This window comes from Syngnathoides biaculeatus, chromosome 13 (genome assembly GCF_019802595.1).
Source record: "Syngnathoides biaculeatus isolate LvHL_M chromosome 13, ASM1980259v1, whole genome shotgun sequence".
Lineage (NCBI taxonomy): Eukaryota > Metazoa > Chordata > Actinopteri > Syngnathiformes > Syngnathidae > Syngnathoides > Syngnathoides biaculeatus.
The window spans coordinates 4,129,714-4,151,718 of NC_084652.1; the positions used below are offsets into that span (position 1 = coordinate 4,129,714).

Below are 22,005 nucleotides of genomic sequence, written 5' to 3' on the forward strand. Positions count from 1 at the left end.
TAGTTAAGGGCAAAATTAAGTAATTACTGCATTTGTGTTTGACTTTGTTTTGTCTGCGACGAGTCGTCTATGATCTCGGAAGACTACGACACGTATCAAAGCTGGAATCATAGAGACATCGATTACACGAACTCCTTGAAGCGTCAGGCCGATCGCGCGCACGTGCTAATCAATCCCCCGACACGTGCGTCCGGCAAACCGTGGCCTTCCGTGTCCAGCGGCCGCCGTCCCGTCCGGCGTTTTCCCACTCTCGCGCTCTCCCTCCCTTCGTCGGAGTCACGGGGAGGGGGGTCCAGGTGCAGGCGACCGGTCCTTTTCTCAAGAGTTGATGTTTCACCTCGTAATAATTATTTAGCGCTCATCCTTGCGGTTAATGATTGACCGCCTTTGTTCTGGCCTCGTACCAATTGATTCTTTTGGACTCTCTGTGACACGTTCTGAAAAGTGAAGCTTTTTCTTGACGTCGACGTGCTCATTTGGACTTTTTGGAACGGTGGCTGGGTTTTAAAAAAAAAAAAAGTTTTCTCCAAGTCGTGGAGTTGACTGGGAGGTGCCGGTTGTGGGGCCGGAGAAGGAGGTCCTTTTCAATTTCTCATTAATTCAGCGGTGGCCCTTTCAGTTTTTAAAGCCCGCCCACTGACCATTATCAGCCAGGAGGCCTTAAATACACCGCCGCTCGCTTTTTGTCTCAACACTCAACACACACTTGCGGGTGTGCGCAGAATTTGCAGCCACACACCACCATGAGGGAGTTCAAGAGCAAAGCCTTCTGGAGGGCCGTCCTGGCCGAACTGGTGGGCATGACCCTGTTCATCTTCCTCAGCATCGCGGCGGCCATCGGCAAGCCCGGCGATCCGGGTCAAGAGGTCAAGGTGTCGCTGGCCTTCGGGCTGGCCATCGCCACGCTGGCGCAGAGCCTGGGCCACGTCAGCGGCGCCCACCTCAACCCGGCCGTCACGCTGGGCATGCTGGCCAGCTGCCAGATCAGCGTGTTCCGGGCCGTCATGTACGTCGTGGCCCAGATGCTGGGCTCGGCCCTGGCCAGCGGCATTCTGTACGGAGCGCGGCCCGCCGCCACCGACGCGCTGGGCCTCAATCAGGTAAGCGGCAAAAGCCAAAAATGTTTGGATTTCGCTGAAAATCAAGCAATGCATCAGATGGGGGGGCTAAAATCAGACTGGAATAAATAATGTCTTCAGTGATCATTTTCTGCAAGGTAAGTCCAAAATATTATTACTTGTGGAGAACTTAAGAATAAGCCTTGTATTTAAAATTCGTAATCAATTCCTTCATTTTTTTCTTTTTTTTGCAAATAAAAATTTTACTTCAAAAATGTTTGGTAAAAAGTCCTGATATGCCAAATATGGAGTTGTATTATTAAGTAAATTCCGTTTTTGATTTCATGAGCGGAAAAAAAAAAAACCTTTCAAGAAAAAAAAATATAGTTTTACAGTCATTTTTTTGTTTCTAGATTTTAATGAGAAAAAAAATGCATAACTTTACAGGAAAAAAATGTTATAAGAAAAAATGCCGATCATGTATTTGGACAATAAAAGCACAGTAGCATGACAACATTTTTACAAGAATTTTTGTAACTATGGGAAAAAAAAGTACCAAATTTACAAGAAAATAGACATTTAAAATATATATTGTTTTCATTTTATGGGAGAAGTTAGAGGTCAAAAGTTCACGATTTACATTAAAAAAATTGTTGGGAATATTCTTATTGCAGGTGATTTTAATGAAAAAACAATAAAATTTTCATTTCACAGGACATTGCTAAGATTAAAAGAATAAACTTGCAATCTTGGGAAAGAGAAATAAATATTTTATGAGAGAAAAACCTTTTCATTTTACAGGTTTTGATTTACCTTACAATGACAAAAATCCTCTAATAAGAAAAAAACTATTTCACGGGATTTTTATTTTTACAAGAAAAAAAAATATTTTGCATGAAAAAACAGGTCAGAACGTTTTAAATCAAAATCTTAACATGACAATAAAAAAAATTAACTACATGAACGAAGACATGCTTACAGCAAGGTGTGCAACCTGTGGCCCGTGGGCCGTATATGCCTGGCCTACGCAAGTCTAAAAACATGCAAAAGCTATCATGAATTACATATTGAGTGTGACCTTAGTTCCCCAGCCCTGTTGTTATTACTTTTTCAACCAACAAATGAGTTAAAGGTCCCCGCTACTCCTGCAGCCGCTAATATCAGCATCTGGCGTGGCGAGATAGCGGCACTCGGCGCACATTTTTAGTAACAGCGCGAGAAACCCTCTAACTGGCTTTTTCAGCTGAGCGGCATCACCCCCAGTCAGGGCGTGGGCATCGAACTACTGGCCACCTTCCAGCTTGTCCTCTGTGTCATCGCCGTGACTGATAAAAGGCGACGCGACGTCAGCGGCTCCGCCCCCTTGGCCATCGGCCTCTCCGTGTGCCTGGGACACTTGGCGGCGGTGAGTTTGCGTTACCCGGCGCGCGTTACATTACTCTTCCCGAGGGAAATTCATATCTTGACGATTGTGTGCGTTGATGATCCCAGATCAGTTTCACTGGCTGCGGAATCAATCCCGCACGCACCTTCGGTCCGGCTTTGATCCTGAACGACTTCAGCAACCACTGGGTACGTATGTGGCGTAGTAAAATCACATACATCATCCATACGTGCAAGTCACAATTCCCGCTATAATCCTTCGTATTTTTTTTTAATACATTTGACACTTTTTGAACTCTTGCATCAGTTAAAAGTACTTCATCCAGTACACCATTCCTGATTCTTTAATTCTTACTATAACGCTGTGCTTTTTTTTTAAATCCCTGCATCAGAATCTACGTCAGTTAAAAGGTCAAGTGTCATCCCTATAAACATTCTAAAATAGATATTGAAATGAACGAGCATCTTCTGTCCGTGACATCACACTGGGACGTTCGCCAATGAAAACACGCCGTGTACACGCCCCTTCAGACACAGAAGCTCTTTTCGAAGACGACAACATCTCACAATCGAGTGAAGTGTCCGGGGCAATATTACCCTATTGTTTCCAGCCATATTTAGATGATATGCGGATCACTTCTAACTGAACAAGAGACTCCCAGACAGACTAAACAAACTAAAAATCATCCATTTCATGACACTTGACCGTTAAGCCACTGTAAGTCTCCTGGGGACGTAGTATTGTGAAATAACATGTTACGTGTGAGTCTTATCACAAGTCAAGCTTTAATTCTTACGATTATTTTGCCACTTTTCAAACCACTGCATCACAATTGCGCCGAGTTAATCCACCCCAGAATTACAAAATAGTAAAACAGCATGCGTCATGTAATTCTCCAAAGGTCTCCTATAGTAAATTAACGTGCCACATATGCACACCGCGAGTCAATTTTTGATTATTCTCGTTACATTCTCACGCTCGCTACATTTACTTGATAACTAAACCCCAACGAATCCACCGCAGGTGTACTGGGTGGGGCCCATGTGCGGCGGCGTGGCGGCGGCCCTCGTGTACGACTTCCTCTTGTCGCCCAAGTTCGACAACTTCCCCGAACGCATCCGGGTGCTGGTGAGCGGCCCGGCGGACGACTACGACGTCAACGGCGGCAACGACGCCTCCACCGTGGAGATGGCTACGAAATAAGCGGCCGAGCACGCAGCTCGCCGCGCTTGTTTATACGCCATTGTAAAAAGAAAGAAAGAAAGAAAGCTGTTTGTCTTACCGGAATTTTATCTGGAAGCTGGCGCACACACACACACGCATGCACACAAGCCACAGCTTCGGTATTGCAAAAAGCTTATCAGCTTGTGTCGAAATGTTCCCCCAATATCAGTATTCTATGTTCTGCTATTATTTTGTACACATGTACGGGCTTTTATCACTTTTTGTCTGTATGGTATTGAAAATGTCACTTTTTTAAAGAAATTAAACGTGTTGAACCTCTTGGTTGTTGTTTTAGTTGCATTTAAGGACAATGTCGTAGTTGTAAAAGGGGATGATAAAATCACGCGCGAGTCAAGCTTTAATTATTATCATCACAGTTTCATGTTACACTTTAACTTTCTGAACCTTTTAAGTACTACTATCGCAGTGAAATCACAGGTTTACTAGGTACTAGCGATTATAAAACAGCCTCTTCCGCACGTAACAAGTCCAGCTTTAATTATTATGATTTTGTCTGCAAACTTTTTACACTCAACCCCAGTTCATCCACTGCAAGTACTTGGAAAATCACACGACCCACATGTTAATTCTTATGATTTTTGTTGTACTTTTTGGAATTCTTGTATCAACAGGTGTGCTGGGTACGTGGGATAATAAACTTGCTGCTCCCACCCCAAAAAAAATAAATAAATAAAATAAAATTAATGATCATCGCAATATTTTTCAATTATTAACGTCCATTTTAGTCTCATTTATTTATGAGAGCTGCACTTCTGTGCTTAAACTAAATATGCTGGTGCAACAGAAATTTGAGTCAACAAAAATAAACTTATGCTAAATGGTTAGCATTTACGATTAGCACTAGTGAGCTAACGATGACCATTTTTGGTCAAATTAAATAAAATAATCATCTCGCTCACATGTGATGATATTAGACATCTAATAATGTGTTAAACGTTACTTACAGACGCGCCACTCTCATTTTTGGCAAAGTTGATCAATGCGACAACACTGCAACCGTCAGCGATAAATGTCCGTGTGAAACACTGTTTCCGGTGGACCAAAATAAAGTTCCAGACGAATTTTGGGTCGATTTAGCCGAGTAATTTTAAATTAGGTTTTTTGTTTTTTTTATTATTTTTTTTTTACCCCAGCCCTTACATGCAAATAAAACTTGGATTATGATCATAATGTTCTGTTTTCATGCACATCACAAGTCAAGCTTTGCTTAGTTTGAGCATTATTTTGTTCTATTTGCAAGTTTTTGAAGCGCTGTATGAAAATGTTGCATATTTCGTCGATGGGGTTGATGAAATCTGAACTCAAACTCTAATAATTGTTATTTTGCACACACATCACAAGTCACGCTTTCATTATTATGTTTTTAACGGAGACCTTAACTCAGAGTCAACACCAGTTGATCGACCGAAGGCCTTCAGGAAAAGTACGACACCCCCAAGTCGAGCATTAATTATTATTATTTCATGAAGCGTGCAACTTTTTTCAACCCCTTCCTTTGGAGTCGACCACGGCAAACAGTAAATCTATCACTGCGATTCTTCGGAAACGCCGGGTTGTTATTGTGATTGTGATGGAGGTGGAAGGGGGGGGGGTGTTAGTGTGGGGGTGCCTGGAATATTTCCAGTTGGCAACACAAATTCATCAATGGCCAGCTTAACCCTTTTTTTTTTTTCGCGGGGGGCCCTCGGGGGAACATTTCTGGGGGGGGGGGGGGCCCTCCCTCGTTCTCGGCCCAAGCGAAAGGACGCAGTGGCGGACGTGGCCTCTGTTGCAGTCCCAAATTTATGATCCTCATCTACATATGGCGGGGATAATGGAAACCATGAACGAGGACTGACGCGGCGCACCACGCAGCGAACATCATATCATATCGTTTGTAGAGAACATATAGAATACAGTACGTGTCGTACGCTATCTCCCACTGATAAAAAAAAGTCCCAGTAGTTGTACTTTTGCGATAATCAACACTCCATTAGTACTTAGTACACTTAAACAGGTCAAAAGATTGCTAATCCTCCTCATATCACTAATATTACATAAATGAACTGACTTGAACTAAAAAAAAAACAACTAAAAATATGGTCAGCGGGTTTCAAAATATAAAAAAAAAACCATTCACATTTATGTGTATTTGTATTTGGTGTAAACAAAAATGTACACCTTGATAACTCTTAAACAAGCTTGAGGTATGGGAACAACATTAAAATGTATGTGCATAAAAATCCATCCCTCCAACCATATTCTTTTGTCGCTTATCCTCACGAGGGTCGCGGGGAGTGCCAGAGGCAATCCCAGCTGTCAAGGGGAAGGAGGCGGGGTACGCCCCGAACTGGTCGACAGCCAATCGCAGGGCACATGGAGACAAACAGCCGCACTCACAATCACACCTACGGGCAATTTAGAGTGTCCAATTCATTCATGTTTTTGGGATGTGGGAGGAAACCGGAGTGCCCAGAGAAAAGCCACGCAGGCACGGGGAGAACGTGCAAACTCCACACAGGCGGGTCCGGGATCGAACCGGGGTCCTCAGAACTGTGAGGCCAAGACTTTACCAGATGAATCCAGCGTGCTGCCTCAAAAAAAAATATTTGACTTTCAAAAAGTCTTGCAGGCTTAAAATTGAGCTCAATGCTTCGACCTTCACTTTTTTGTCTCCACCACACTAAAAATGTGTAATATATATAAAATATTATTTATTTTCCTTATTTGCCTCTCCACAAGATCCTAAAAACGCCAGAATAATCTGATGATTAGGGTTACAATTCCGACCTATTTGCGGAAAACTGTTGTATTGCAGGCGTTGGCCTCACAGTTCTGAGGACCCGGGTTCGATCCCGGCTCCGCCTGTGTGGAGTTTGCACGTTCTCCCCCTGCCTGCGTGGCTTTTCTCTGGGCACTCCGGTTTCCTCCCACATCCCAAAAACATCCATCAATTGAACACTATAAATTGCCCGTAGGTGTGATTGTGAGTGCGGCTGTTTGTCTCCAAGTGCCCTGCGATTGGCTGGCAACCAGTTGCGGGTGTACCCCGCCTCCTGCCCGTTGACAGCTGCGATAGGCTCCGGCACTCCCCTGACCCTCGTGAGGATAAGCGGGAAAAGAAAAAGGATGGATGTTGTGTTGCATTTGAAACACTACTGCAACTGTATACTTCCTGAAGACATGAGAGCACGTTTTCTGGAGCGTGGGGGTGTTCCATTCAAACACATTCCAAATGAAGACGGGGGTTCGGAGTCCAGTGCAGCTTTGCAAAAAAAAAAAATTAATGACTGTACAGTATTAAAAAAAAAAAAAAAGAAGCCAGTCAGCAGATAATGAGCGCACAACAAAGGCCGTTGGGACGCTCGCTGCGGAACAGTCACCGGACCGAGCCGCTGCTTTCCTGCTCCCAGTGTGCTGGATCTTATACCGGTGCTGCGTCAGCGGGGGGTCTCGTGGCCTTAAAAGCGCCGCGCCAGAGGGGAACCCCCCCCCCCCCCCAATGGCCACACAGTCGCTGATGACGGTTTGACACCGCGGTGATTTTGTTTCTGTTTAAAAAAAAAAAAGTGACAAACTCACTCTCGGAGAAGAACAGAAGGCTTTAGTTGTTGTTGGGTTTGACACTCTCGCTTTCGCCTGAATGCATCGTGCAGTGGGGGGGTTGGCGGAGGGGGGGGGTCTTGGCGTCCCCCCAGCGTGCACATTTTTTTTTTTTTTATTCTCAAAATGCAGTTTTAGTTGGAGTTGGGCTTGTTTTATTCATTTTTTTTTAAATTGCTAACATAAATAAAACATGGAAACTGTTACGTGACTACAAATGATCAAGACTTTGAAATTCATTTAGAATTTTCTTTTGGGGCGGCACAGCGGAACAGCTGGTAAAGCGTTGGCCTCACAGTTCCGAGGACCCGGGTTCAACCCCGGCCCTCCCTGTGTGCAGTTTGCATGTTCTCCGCGTACCTGCGTGGGTTTTCTCCGGGTGGGCACTCCGGTTTCCTCCCACATCCCCAAAAACATGCAACATTAATTGGACACTCAAAATTGCCCCTAGGTGAGATTGTGAGTGCAATTGCTTGTCTGTCTCAATGTGCCCTGCGATTGGCTGGCGACCAGTTCAGGGTGTACCCCGCCTCCTGCTTGTTGACAGCTGGGATAGGCTCCGGCACTCCCTGTAACACTCGTGAGGATAAGCGGCCAAGGAAATGGATGGATGGAAATAAGTACGTTTGTTGTTTGGCGTGTTGCAGGCACGCCACTCAACAATTACGACGGCTTCCGAGCTCGACACCAGTTCTGGGAATCAATCAAGGACCCGCTAGGAACTCATCGACGGTCTGAAGGCAGTTAGGACCTCGGTACCAAGAAAACAGTTGGCGTCCGTCGTGGACGGGAAACTTGCAGTGCTTGCGAGGTCGCCAGCGATCATCTAATCAGAGGTTCTCGAACTTTGCGGGTCCAGGGACTTCTTGCAGAGGAGACCATTTTCTGAGAATCCCCTCATAACGCAACTGAAGAGAAATAATAAACGTAATCTTGTAAAACAGAAGATAAAGTTGTGATTAAACTCAAAATGTTACATGACATTCAGGCATTAAGCCACTGTGAGGCCAAAGAAAGTCTGTGCTTTTATTTTGAAGGACAGGTGTTTTGACAGGATGTTACGCCGTCATTACGCCAACTTGTCTGAATGTTGCCGAGCAAACCAGGAGTCTTGTTGTTACTTTCAGTTGAAGACTTCCATCCATCCATCTATCCATCCATTATCTTTGCCGCCTATCCTCACGAGGTGCGCGGGGAGTCCTGGAGGCTATCCCGGCTGTCAACGTGCACCCTGAACTGGTTGCCAGCCAATCGCAGGGCACATAGAGACAAACAGTCGCATTCACAATCACACCTCGGGGCAATTTAGAGTGCCCAATTCATGGAGTTGACGTCTTGAAATCAAGTAATTTGTGTACAATAAATTGTTGTTGTTATTTTACTCGGCGATCGGGACTTCTCCATTTGAAAGTTCCTCGGCAGCAAGCAGCTGCTTCGCTGTGCACTTTTGTTGCTCACCTTTCGGCTTTAAAAAGAAACAAAACAAACGTGTAAATCTGCGGAAGAGGAAAGCGCCGACAAAGGCTTTCATCCATTCGTTCGTGCTGTACTTGTTGTTGCTTGTGCCGTTGCCGCGGCAACAAGACTTTACTCCTTACAGTTGCCCCCCCCCCCCATGTGCAATGGGGCAGAATATTAACAGGCTGGTGAGAGGGGCTACAACCAAGACACTCGAGCACGTGGAACATTTTAACCTTCAAAAATTCCATTCCTGATATTTGAACGTGACAAAAAAAAAAAAAAAAAAACATGAATACATGCATATCTAATGTTTTCATGTTGACTGTCATTAGCCGCAACGCAGCGGTGCAAATTATCATTTTGTACACTGCTTGGAGAACAAAATGATCTCTTATTAAAATTTGGATAAACGCACTTTTTTGGACAATTCTGCTTGCGTCAATTGTTATATTAAAATCTCAATACAAATTCACTTAACACTGAAGTAAGAAGTTTTTGTTTTTTTTAACTTTACTTTTATGCAGGGCAGCACGGTGGGGCAGCTGGTAAAGCGTTGGCCTCACAGTTCTGAGTTCCCGGGTTCGATGCCGGCCCCGCCTGTGTGGAGTTTGCATGTTCTCCCCGTGCCTGCGTGGGTTTTCTCCGGGCACTCCGGTTTCCTCCCACATCCCCAAAACATGCAACATTGATAGAAGACTCAAAATTGTCCCAAGGTGTGATTGTGAGTGTGACTGTTTGTCTCTATGTGCCCTGCGATTGGCTGGCAACCCGTTGACAGCTGGGATAGGCTGCAACACTCTCCGCGACCCTCGTGAGGATAAGCGGCAAAAGAATATGGTTGGAGGGATGGATTTTTATGCAAATACATTTTAATGTTGTTCCCATACCTCAAGCTTGTTTGGGCGTTATCAAAGTGTACATTTTTGTTTACACCAAATACGAATACACATAAACGTGAAACATTAAAAATTCATAAAATAAAAACGAGCAACATGACTAAATATTCTTAAAAAGTACCAAAAAAATAATCCATCCGTCTACATTCGCTTTTCTCTCTCCCATCCCTTTCATCCGGCTCTTGTTCAGTAAAAGAATAATAAAATATATATATATATATATATAGTATATAATAAATTGAAGAATAAGTATTAATGTTAAAAATCCATTTTATTATCAATAGAATGATTTTTTTAAAATATTAAAACCGACAGTCTGGTCCACTAACAGTGACATTTGGCCCGTAACTCAATTCATTTTATTTGATTTATTGTTGTTGCACTTCAAAATAAATAAGAATGATATTGACGCAGATGATGATGATAATGATGATGATGATAATGATGATCCACATCTTTTACAATAAAAGATGATGTGAAAGTGTCTTTTTTTTTTGCCCATCATTGCACACAAATCCCCTTCATATTTTTTTTAATTGAGTTTTTTATGGTTTATGAGCATGGGTGATATGCGCACACTCGCTGAGCTAATCATTGAATCAGCGCCCGACGACTTTGGGAGCATTTCCCAACACGTCGTAGTCTGAAGTTAATCCAGCCAAGGTCGTTTAAAGGGACTTCGTCTGTCGTCGATGCGCCAGTCATCATCGGCGTGGCTGCGTGATGCGCCGGGTGATCATTAATTATCTCGTCGTCGTCAGTGTCCCCGAATGATTTTACGACGTGTCGCTGGAGGAGTTTGGTGTCCAAGTCCAAGCTGCGCTTATTGCCCGCTTCCATGTGGAAAATTACCCGCCCATTACGTCTGACCTGTGGTCTGCAGCGGCTGACTTGAGGCCAGCCGGCCAATCGCAAGGCACAACGAGACCAAAAAGCATTTAGGTGAACGTCTGTGCGCAACACAAGGCCCGGGGGCAACATCTGGCCCCCGGCATCTTTTTATGTGGCTTGCGGAAGCAAATCAATGTGCATCGACTTTCGTGATTTTTCATCCAATCTGCACCGAAAAAATTCAAACCATCATCCATCCATCCATTCATTTTCTTAGCCGCTTATCCTCACAACGGTCGCGGAGAGCAACGGAGCCTATCCCAGCTGTCAACGGGCAGGAGGCGGAGTACACCCTGAATTGGTTGCCAGTCAATCGCAGGGCATATGGAGACAAACAGCCGCATTCACAATCACACCTACGGGCAATTTAGAGTGTTCAATTAATGTTGCATGTTTTTAGGACGTGGGAGGAAACCGGAGTGCCCGAAGGAAACCCATGCAGGCACGGGAAGAATGTGCAAACTCCGCACAGGTGGGGCCGGGATCGAACCCGGGACCTCAGAACAGTGAGGCCAACAGCTCCACCGTGCCACCTTAGCGATCAATTTTTAAATGTTTTAATCTGATGAGGGGATGAAAATTTTACACAGTCAAAAAAGACCATAACTAAAATATGCCCCAAACAATTTTGAGTCTTTTGGAAGCCAGGATTTGAACCAGCAACGTCTGTACTGCGTCGCTGACATGCTAACCGCGAGCATGCCGTTTTACAGGTGCTCATTTCCGATTTTATGATTACCAATTTTTTACACCCTCCCCCCCCCACCTGCACTTTATAAATGTTTTATCTACGATAACAAGTTATGACCTTGATATGACACAAAACGTCTTCACGCGACGTTTTATGGGCGTTGTGTGACCGACGTCTAGTCCCGTCCACCCCCCCCCCACCCCCCTTCCCAACGGCGGAGGGGGGCGCATTGTGTACGCAAACTTGTTTTGCGTCGTGTCCTCGGCAGAGCGCACAATGCTCTTTTTGTTGCCCCGCGCTTGTTTTGTCCCGGAGTGTCGTTCCGCAAATGATTTGGCCCTCGGGATTGCGGGGCTTGATTATATCCCGGTTTGGGGAAACATGGCAGAGTGTGGGGAGATGCTCTCATTATATGAATCTAGAAATAACAAAGCTGGGAGGGGGAAAAAAAAGAAAAAAAAGAGCTATAATGAGCTCGAAAAGTTCATCCAGATCTAAGGTCCACCCTCTTGAGCATCAGGAAATAAAACCCTTTCCAGACCCCAAAAAGAAAAGTTTGGGGTCATTGCATTATCATACAAGGTCACATTGACAAAACAGTCACATAACTAAAATGTCCTCATCAAGGGCTTTAATATGATACGTGATATGATGTGGTTTATTTCATATTGATTGTCATCCCTTTAACCAATTAAATTCAACTTTAGATAATCCATTTTTTTTTCATTTATTTGACAAACTTTGATACAAGGCACATATAGAATAAATGTGAAATGTGTGAAAAGTCTTTTTTTCCCACCTGAAATATGAGTTTAATTGGATGGAGAGTTATTTACGTTGATATTTGAATGTAAAAATAATTTAAAAAACAATTTAAATAAAATTCCCATTATTGTGCTGCCTAGTGATGTCATAAGAAAAAAAGTTCTAATCAGGAAAAGCCTCAGTATGGCCTCTAATATGAAGTCTTACTTGAGGTTTTAATACATTTTCCACCTTTCCGCTATAATAAACTTAGAATGTACAAAAATGAGAATAAGAATGAGAATACTGTAAGATTACTGTTACGGATATCTGTTCTGACTGTTTTACCTTACAGTTTTTAAATCATTAAAAAAATTAATTGGACCCTCTAAATTGTTCATAGGTGTGATTGTGAGTGCGGCTGTTTGTCTCTATGTGCCCTGCGATTGGCTGGCAACCAGTTCAGGGTGTGCCCCGCCTCCTGCCTGTTGACAGCTGGGATAGGCTCCAGCACCCTTGTGGGGATAAGCGCCAAAGAAAATGGATGCGTGGAAGTTTAGCTTTATTCTGACATTATTTTATTACTTTCATAGATTTCGTGAGAGAATTTGATTGACTTAATTCAAATCTTTATTGTACTCCCCGCGACCCTTGTGAGGATAAGGGGCTAAGAAAATGGATGGACTGATGGATGCTTAAAAAGAGATTAAGATCGTTCACATTTTTCAATTAAAAAAATGTTTACTTTTGTGTCATTCTGAGTCGCCGCATTGACCAAAGAAGTTTTTTATTAATTCAAATCGCAGCCTCTAATATAGGATGTTACTTTAATTTTTTGTTTCATTTTTTTTTATTTTGCTTAATGATGAGCAAGAACAGAACAATATCATTGATTGCGGATAGTACAAAATAACCTATGAATACGTTATGTATGTATACAATGTACATTGGGAAATGTATGACTCTTCAATCACATGAATGGTAAAATATTGCACCGTTAATAATTGGCAGCGTGGAATGGCTCGTTAATTTTAATGGGCTCGGTGACATTATTCACCCTTCGAAAGAATTCGTTGCATAACTGGGTTTTTGTCTGTAAATATTTGCAGCAAGAAAGTTTGAAATATTTCTTTTTTTTTTTTTTTTTTTTTGACTCGTTGTTGAAATCAAACTAATGCGAACTTTGTAGTTTAAGCATAGCGAAGTACTTTCGTTTCTCGAAATGTAATGTGCAACACTGCTACCAGCAGCCCAAAAGTGGCGATGCATGGACCGCAAGATTGTGCATACATTTAGATCATTATTGATATTTGACTAAATTGAATTGAGCAGAATCAAATAAAATTGATCAATTATGATTGTTTTGTGTTTGTTTATAGTAAAATATTATATATCTGAACGTGTTGGTATACAACTATGAACATTTCGCTTTCAAAACATAGTTGTAACTGAACCAAAATATCCTGTTTGATGTCATAAATCCCCGAAACATAACAACACTGAAATACATAATGTATATATCTCAATAAGTCTCAAATCTTAATAAGTGTAGCTAAACATAGCAGCCACGAGGACTGCACCACTCGAATTGAAAAATGAAAAAAAAAATACTGTATGTAGTGTATGATTTTGTAAAAATTATTTATCCACGAACCTTGGCTGAATTTAACCAAAATATAGCTGGTTAAATGGAATTACGACGACCCGGAAGAGGTTGACGTAACTTCCGGCCTGCGATGTGTAAAGATGTCGCCACCCTTGTTTGATTTTGTCGAAGCTAAAGACAAGCTTACGGTGGGAAAAATGCGAAATAGCTTTTCTTTATCCGAAAGTGTATTATTTTTGTCGTGTGTTGTGTCGATGTAAACTGGGTCACCCCGCAAGCTCGCGATCCGCTGTAGCGGCTCTCTTCTGCCTTTTTTTTTTTGTTGTTGCTGGTTTAGCATGTAGCCACTTGTGCTAACAGTTTTGCTATTGTCTCACGTTCAATGTCGCTGTCGTAAACTCGTAGGAATCCGCCAAGCGATCGCTGGGCGACAAAAGCAGCAAAGCAATAATAAACGCTTTCCATCACATTCCCGGGAAGTAAGTGATCACATTTGTGGCGAGACCACAAACAAAACAAAAAAAAAAAGGTGTGCTAACCTTGTGCTGGCTGCAATTTGCAGTGAGACCGAAAAGAAGACGACACTGGACCAAGCTTTTCGGGGGGTTCTCGGGGAGCAGATCGTAAGGCACTATATCAACGCGGATCTTTCATGTTTCATGACAAATGGCCTTTATCAGGAGCTGATGTTTGTGTGCAGGTGGCGCAGGCGTCGAGCTGTGAGGAGTACCTGTCTCTTATCTACATGAGCATAGATGCAGTCACTGAAGGTGTCGTAGCAGACTAGCTTCCATATTTACATGACACGATCATTTCCGGTTATCGCTTCAATCCTCATGAAGATAAAGTATTATTTTACTGAGCTATAACGACAAGTATAAAACCGTATTTGTCGTAATTTTGACACGTTGGCACTGTTTTCGTAATCCGACCGCCAATGACACTAATATTGTTAATATAATAATATAACGTTGCGTCCGCGCAGGCATCTGCTCGGCCACGACGCCTTTCGTGCTGCTGGGGGACGTGCTGGACAGTCTTCCTCTGGACCAGTGCGACAACATCTTCTCCTTCGTGGAGGAGAACGTGTCCACATGGAAATCTGTAAATACATATTTAAAAGCGCCATCTTGTTGTTTTGCTGCGGAATGATTTATTTCTAAACAGCGGCCATGTCTCGCCCCCAGAACTCATTCTACACCGCTGGCAAGAACTACCTCTTGAGAATGTGTAATGGTAAGTTTCTGTTTTATTTTTATGATATTTTATGATCGTTTGAGTCATGGTTGTTTCCTTTTTTTTTTTTTTTTGGCAACGTCGCAGATCTTCTACGGCGCCTGTCCAAGTCTCAAAACACGGTTTTCTGCGGACGGATTCAGCTTTTCTTGGCTCGTCTCTTTCCGCTGTCGGAGAAGTCCGGTGAGGATAAGCGCCGTAGATCAGCGGGCCGTAACATTAGGGACACCCGCACGTCCAGTTACGTCTCAAATCAAAGATTGTAATGGTTATTTTTGACTAATATTGTCTCGGAGGCAATAATGTAGCTATGTTTCATGTAGTGTGGGTGCATTGAATGGTTTCAAAAATAGTTGATGTAACCGGAGATTGTTATAGTATGTAAGGTATGATTATTGATAGTTTAATGGGTTTTGAATTTGCTTTTAAAAATATTCTCCATCCAGACTTTATGAATATGCGGCACGCTTCTCCTTCATGCCGATAATAACCCAACTACCGTAACTACAAGCCTTCAGAGCGCACCTGGTTCTAAGCCTCGGTACACAGAGTTTAATGCTAGCGCAGGGCGTTTAACTCTTTCTGTGCACCGTGGCTTAGAACCAGATGCGCTAACGCTAGCGCCGCGCTAACTCTAGCGCCGCCCTAACGCTAGCGTCGCATAACCCGCAGGGTTGGAAGCGTGTGAAAAAAGTTGCAGCTTTTAGGCCGGAAATTGCGCTGTATATATTTTATTTTTCTTCTTCATTCACGGTGATGGATATTCTATTTATATTATGGCGGCACGGTGTGCCATCCGGTTAGGGCATCGGCTTCACAGTTCTGGGGACTGGCGTTCAAATCCCGGCCCCGCCTGTGTGTGAGTTTGGACACTCTAAATTGCCCCAAGGTGCAACAGTCGTTTCTCTCGATGCGCCATGCAATTGCCTGGCAACCAGTTGCATGCAGATAGCTGGGATAGGCTCCAGTACTCCCTTGTGAGGATAAGCGGCTAAGAAAATGGATGCATATTATTTATATATTTGTATGCAGTATAATAGTATGGCCTGCTCTTGAGTTTGTGTTGTTTTTGGCAGGTCTGAATCTCCAGAGTCAGTTCAACCTGGACAACATCACAGTGTTCAACAAAAATGAAGATGAAAGCACTTTCGGACTCAAGGTTGGCAGTTTTCGCCGTTGTGTGTCGACCACACGCTGCTTCCGTTCACATCTGCCGGGCTAAATCTTGTGCCAAAGAACCAAAACACGACACTACATCGTAATACTGTAATTTCCGGCCTACAGAGCGCACCTGGTTTTCGGCCTCACCCAGTACATTTGTAAAGGAAATACCATTTGCCTACATACGTTGAAACCTGCCGACATTGAAACACAAGATATTTACAAAGTTTGAATACCTTAGCTTAGCTTAACCTAGCAACAACACGGTAGGACGAACAGGGCTGGTTAAAAACAAAAAAAACCGCGCGGCAGCTACAAAACGTGGTAGCACAGCACTAACAGGGCTAGTTTAGAAAAACGTACCTAAATCACTGACATGTGGCAGCAACAAGCTAGCACAGCGCTAACGGGGCAGGTTAAAATAAGCATACCGGTAAAAATCACGGAGACAAAGCAGTAACACAGCAGCAACATGCTAGCGCAGCGCTAAAAGGGCCGGTAAGAAAAAAACATACCAGTAAAAATCATGGAGAGACGGCAGTAACACAGCAGCAACACGCTAGCTAAGCGCTAACAGGGCCGGTTAAAGAAAGGAAAAAAAAAATGTACCGGTAAAAGTCACTTCCTCGGCACATATATTCCACCAGTCTCACTTACCTTTTCTGCTCGAGTGCCCCCTTGCGGCCATTAGAAAAAATGCACAAATTAGCCGCATCACAGCATAAGCCGCAGGGTTGAAAGCGTGTGAAAAAAGTCCCGGTTTATAGGCCGGAAATTATGGCAGTTTTTAATTTCTGTACTGTTTACTCTTTTGTTATCATTTGTACCCTTCCGGGATGATTTAAAAAAAAAAAAAAAAACTCATGGTCATTTTTTCCATTTATTTATTCATTCATCCCTCCTAGAAAACGTCACATTGTTCATATTTTGGGTCGTATGTAAACATTGGTGTCGTCGTTGTCATGGCAGCACACGGAAGAGAAGGAAGACAACATGGAGGTGGAGGAAGGGGAGATGGGGGAAGACGAAGCGCCCGCGTCGTGGTACGTAAACGTGTAAAAAAAAAAAAAAGTATTAAATTATTAAAAAACAGCACCTGCGCAATAAAGACATGGGCTTTGTGCTTTTCAGCTCCATCCCCATCGACTACAACCTGTACAGAAAGTTCTGGACGCTGCAGGACTACTTCAGGAACCCGGTCCAGTGCTACGACAAAGTGTCCTGGGTGACCTTCCTCAAGGTAGGCAACCGTCGGCGCCGGCCCGACTCCCGCGAGGTGAAAACGCCGACGCGTTTTTGTTTTTTTTTTTTTTCCCCCTTCCCGGCAGTACTCGGACGAGACGCTGGCCGTCTTCAAGAGCTTCAAGCTGGACGACAACCAGGCCTCCAAGAGGAAGCTGGAGGAACTGCGGGCGTCCGGCGGGGGGGAGCACGTCTACTTCGCCAAATTCCTCACCAGCGAGAAGGTGACGGCCGAGTCCGGTTGGGTCGCGGCGGGATTTTATCATCCAGGCATAAATCGGTGAATGTGACTCTGGTGCAGCTGATGGACTTGCAGCTGAGCGACAGCAACTTCCGCCGTCACATCCTGCTGCAGTACTTGATCCTCTTCCAGTACCTCAAAGGACAAGTCAAGTTCAAAAGGTGGTGATTTGGAACATGGGGTCAAATGTCATACAAATGGCCAAAAAAAAAAAAAACGCCCTTTTCGTAGCTCCAGCTGCTTGCTGAACGACGACCAGGCCGCGTGGATCGAGGAAACCACCAAGCTGGTTTACCAGGTAACGGAAATGAAGGGTTAAAAGCCTCGGCCTCGCAGTTCCGAGGTGCCGGGTTCGATCCCGGTGCGACGGTCTGAGCGCTGCGGGTGCGGAAAAGTCTCTCTGCGAGTAATGCGCGCGTATTTTGTAAACCTCCGGCCAGTCTGAAACATCCCCATCCAAGCTTCGACATGTGCCGGTCGACAACTTGTTTGTGTGTGTCACGTACATATTTTTTTTTTTTTTTTTTATATACATTTTTTTTCGTTTTAAGGTTAGGTTATAATGTTAGAAGAAGGGGAACTATGAGACCGGGGGATTTCCCAGTAAGCGTCTCCTACGTGCCCAGAGTTCCCCTGTTAGTCACGCATGCGCATTCATCACAAGGAGACTTTTCAGCACGGGGGAGCGCTCGGACCGTCGCACCGGGTTCAATCCCGGCCCTGCCTGCCTGTGTGGAGTTTCTCCGGGCGGGCACTCCGGTTTCCTCCCGCATCCCAAAAACATGCAACATGTTAATCAGACACTAAATTGACCCAAGGTGTGATTGTGAGTGCGGCTGTTTGTCTGCATGTGCCCTCCGGCACTCCCCATGACCCTCGTGAGGATAAGCGTAGTGGAAAATGGGTAGATGGATTTGGAATTGTACCAAGGGCAAGTGCATTTGATCCGTTTTCATTTGAAGTCACTCACATTTGCATCTGAGGATGTTCAAAGCACTTCACGATATCCGTCCATCCATTTTCCCCACCGCTTATCCTCATAAGGGTCGCGGGGGGTGCTGTCATCGGGCAGGAGGCAGGGTACACCCCGAACTGGTCGTCAGGAAACCGGAGTGCCCGCCCGGAGAAAAGCCGCGCAGGGACGGGGGGAGAAGACGCAAACTCCACACAGGCGGGGTCCGGGATCGAACCCGTGGGGGGGTACGCTTCAGCAGCTGAGCCCACCGTGCCGCCACTTTATGATATGATGACATTTATAAGATTGGCCGTTTTTTTTTTTTTTTTTGGTCAGCTTCTCCGAGAGATTCCTCCCGACGGGGACAAGTTCGCCACCATGGTGGAGGTAAGTCGCCGCAGACGCCGGCGCTAAAATGCCAGCTCGTTATTTTCTTCTCCTTCTTTTCTCCACAGCGCATCCTCAACACTGAGGAAAACTGGATCGCTTGGAAAAACGAGGGCTGTCCGAGCTTCGTGAAAGAGCGGTACGTCGGGCGCCGGGATTCGCGTAACGTCCGACGTTTTTTTTTTTTTTTTTTTTTATTTTGTTGTCGTCGGCCGCAATTCACCCCCCCCCCCCCCTTCATTTTTTCAGGGCGGCCGACGATAAACCCAAGCGGCCCGCCAGGAAGCGAGCGGCTCCCGAAGACTTCCTGGGAAAAGGGCCGGACAGAAAGATCTTCATGGGAAAGTGAGCGTCACCTTTGATTGTCTTTCTTTACATTTGGACACAAAAGCTGAATAATTAAATTATTATTATATATATATATATATATATATATATATATATATATATATATATATATATTTTTTTTTTTTTTCCAATCAAGTGACGAGCTGACTCGCCTTTGGAACTTAAACCTGGACAACACGGAAGCCTGCAAGTCAGACAGCAGGTAAAAACTTAATGCACAGGTTTTATCATTGACATAATTTTATTTCTCTTTTTTTTTTTAAAGGCAGCTGGCCAAAAATGTACATCATTTTATAGTCTTAGATTAATAATACTCCAAAAGTTTAGAACCATATTTTGTTAAACTTCTACCTACTCTTCGGGTCTACAGCGATGCCTCGGTTCTGGACCACAATCCGCTCTGGAAAATGGTTCGAGAAGTGATTTGTCCGAAAACTGAATCAGTGTTTCCTATTGCAATGAATGGAAAAAGAAATAATGCGTTCCAACCCGAAAAGATTTTGGCTTTCAAAGCATTTATTTTTAGATTTTCCTGATAATAAACTGGATAGTAGAAATACATGTTTAATTTATATACTTTATATAGTAAAATAATTGAAGAAATATATAAATTTTTGCTTAAAATGTGTGCTAGCGCTAGCCTTAAACTCTTTCTGTGTACCGATACTTCTAACCAAGTGCACTCTGTAGGCCGGGAGTTACGGTATATGTACAGAAATGAATTTTTTTTTTTTTTTTTTTTTTTTTTTTTTTTTTTTTTTTTGGTTCTCTTGATTTTTTTATTATATTTTTGGGTACTGGGTGACGCCTCACGGGAGAAAGATGGAACCATTTAACATTCACGGGAATCCATCTTTAGAACGTGTCCATTTTAGTGTACTTTTTTAGGGGATTTCAGACATTTTTGTGCGTTCTTGTGCTCCAGGGAGTTCATGCCCTCGCTGGACGAATTCTTCGCCGAGGCCATAGAGCAGGCCGACCCCGTCAACATGGTGGAGGAAGAGTACAAGTGAGTTCAAAAGGTCCGATTTTGACAACACGCCAGGATTTCCACCGCCGCGTTCCTCTGCGCAGAGTCGTCCGGAACCCAAACTACGGCTGGCGGGCGTTGCGACTGCTCTCCAGAAGGAGCCCGCACTTCTTTCAGCCCACCAACCAGAAGTTCAACAGCCTGGCCGACTACCTGGACAGCATGGTCAGCAAGCTGGCCAAGGAGCTGCCCGTAAGGAGCGCTTTTTTTTTTTTTTTTTTTTCCAGCTTTAATAGCGGGGTGGGGTGGTGGTGGTGACGTTGTCACGTGACCGTGCAGAAGGACATCCCGTCGGAGGAGATCAAGACGGGCGAGGAGGACGACGACGAAAACGGAGACAATCTGCTCAAAGACGGCAACGACAGTGAGTCGCCGTTTTGTTACGTAGTCAGGACAGAAAACGGCCGAGCACTTTGGCAGAAATGAATAATTGAGAATTGGCAAGAATAGGAACGCTAAGGAAGGGCGGCACGGTCACAGTTCTGAGGACCCGGGTTCGATCCCGGACCCGCCTGTGTGGAGTTTGGATGTTCTCCCCGTGCCTGCGTGGCTTTTCTCCGGGCACTCCGGTTTCCTCCCACATCCCAAAAACAGGCAACATTAATTGGACACTCAAAATTGTCCCGAGGTGTGATTGTGAGTGTGGCTGTTTTGTCTCCATGTGCCCTGCGATTGCCTGGCGACCAGTTCAGGGTGTACCTCACCCGCCTCCTGCCCGTTGACAGCTGGGATAGCCTCCAGCACTGCCCACGACCCTCGTGAGGATAAGTGGCAAAGAAAATGGCTGGATGGATGGAATGCTAAGGAAATAACGCAAAATATAGATCTCTGTTTCCCGGACACATTTTCTTCAAAGTACTATACTTCTTTCAATATAAAATATGTAATTGAAGCAGAAAGTTGTTTTGAAATATAAATCTGCAGAATTTTTGCCTACGTTGCTATTACAAGAAAAAAATCTTTCCAAAGCAGAAACTTGACATTCATTTTACGACCTATTTCATAACATTTTTGTCGTGAATCAATTCTGGCTTTTTTTCCTGGGAAAATTTTTGATTTGTCATGACTTGCTATTTTTTTCGTGCGGCTTTTCACGTAACGTTTAACCTTTTATATCATATGGAATTTTACAGTAAAAACGTTTTCACATGGTTTTATGATTACGTGACATTTTTCTCATAAAAAGTTTTGTCTCTTATGACTTGGAAATTATTGGGATTTTACAAAAAAAAAAAAAAAATGTAGCTTGACAATTCCTGTTCTTTTAAGTGTGTTCCTGACACTACTGGGGCACTCCCCCCCCCTTCCCTTTTAATATAAAATCATTTTGTTGAATCCTCTCAATTTTTCTCCCCCCCCCCCCCCAAGGCCCGAGCATGCCGAGCAAGATGGTGAGCAACCAGCAGATGGACGACGTGGCGGCCAAGCTGGGCGGCCGCTGGAAGTCGCTGGCCTCGCACTTGGAGATGCGGGCGGCCGAGCTGCGCGAGATCGAGGCCGAGAGCGAGGACGCCGACATCCGGGCCAAGCTCCTGCTGGTCACCTGGCAGGACCGGGAAGGGGCGCAGGCCACCGTGGAGAGCCTGGTGGCGGCCCTCAACGCCGCCGGCTTCGCCAAAATGGCGGACGAACTCAGCGAAGCTTGAACCAAGAAAGACTTTTTTTGTCCTTCCCCATACGAACTGTAGAAAGTTTTTCTAGCTTCACATTAAAGACACCTTTTTGATACATAGTGGCGTACACTTTTATTTTGCAGAACTTATGAAAAGCCATCAGTCAATAACTTATAACAAGAGTGGAGATGAAGCAGAAAAAAATTGCTCATAGAAACAAAAATGATTTTTTTT

The 22,005-nt window shown here is 44.2% G+C and overlaps 2 protein-coding genes and 1 long non-coding RNA gene across 5 annotated transcripts in view; 2 read left to right on the top strand and 1 right to left on the bottom strand.

Annotated features, from left to right (window-relative positions):
* Positions 1-4,952, bottom strand: part of LOC133510873 (uncharacterized) — a 45,372-nt gene extending 40,420 nt beyond the window's left edge. For 2 of the 3 annotated variants that reach the window (XR_009797728.1, XR_009797729.1), the window contains exon 1: positions 4,632-4,952. This is a non-coding gene — a long non-coding RNA (uncharacterized LOC133510873). The remainder of the gene's footprint in view (positions 1-4,631) is intronic. The other variant, XR_009797727.1, reaches the window with a different exon arrangement.
* Positions 168-3,945, top strand: LOC133510872 (aquaporin-1-like). The gene is made up of 4 exons (XM_061839310.1): positions 168-1,100; positions 2,302-2,463; positions 2,550-2,630; positions 3,466-3,945. The coding sequence occupies exons 1-4, from the start codon at positions 744-746 to the stop codon at positions 3,643-3,645; spliced, it is 780 nt and encodes a 259-aa protein (XP_061695294.1). The 5' UTR covers positions 168-743; the 3' UTR covers positions 3,646-3,945.
* Positions 4,953-13,659: 8,707 nt separating the features above from the next.
* thoc1 (THO complex 1) lies at positions 13,660-21,890 on the top strand. Its single transcript, XM_061839592.1, has 21 exons — positions 13,660-13,746; positions 13,964-14,037; positions 14,121-14,181; positions 14,259-14,328; positions 14,544-14,662; positions 14,746-14,794; positions 14,882-14,977; positions 15,871-15,953; positions 16,925-16,998; positions 17,087-17,195; positions 17,284-17,421; positions 17,499-17,599; positions 17,670-17,736; positions 18,730-18,780; positions 18,849-18,919; positions 19,030-19,125; positions 19,265-19,330; positions 20,054-20,137; positions 20,203-20,350; positions 20,438-20,522; positions 21,527-21,890. The coding sequence occupies exons 1-21, from the start codon at positions 13,699-13,701 to the stop codon at positions 21,802-21,804; spliced, it is 1,968 nt and encodes a 655-aa protein (XP_061695576.1). The 5' UTR covers positions 13,660-13,698; the 3' UTR covers positions 21,805-21,890.
* The last annotated feature ends 115 nt before the right edge of the window (positions 21,891-22,005 follow it).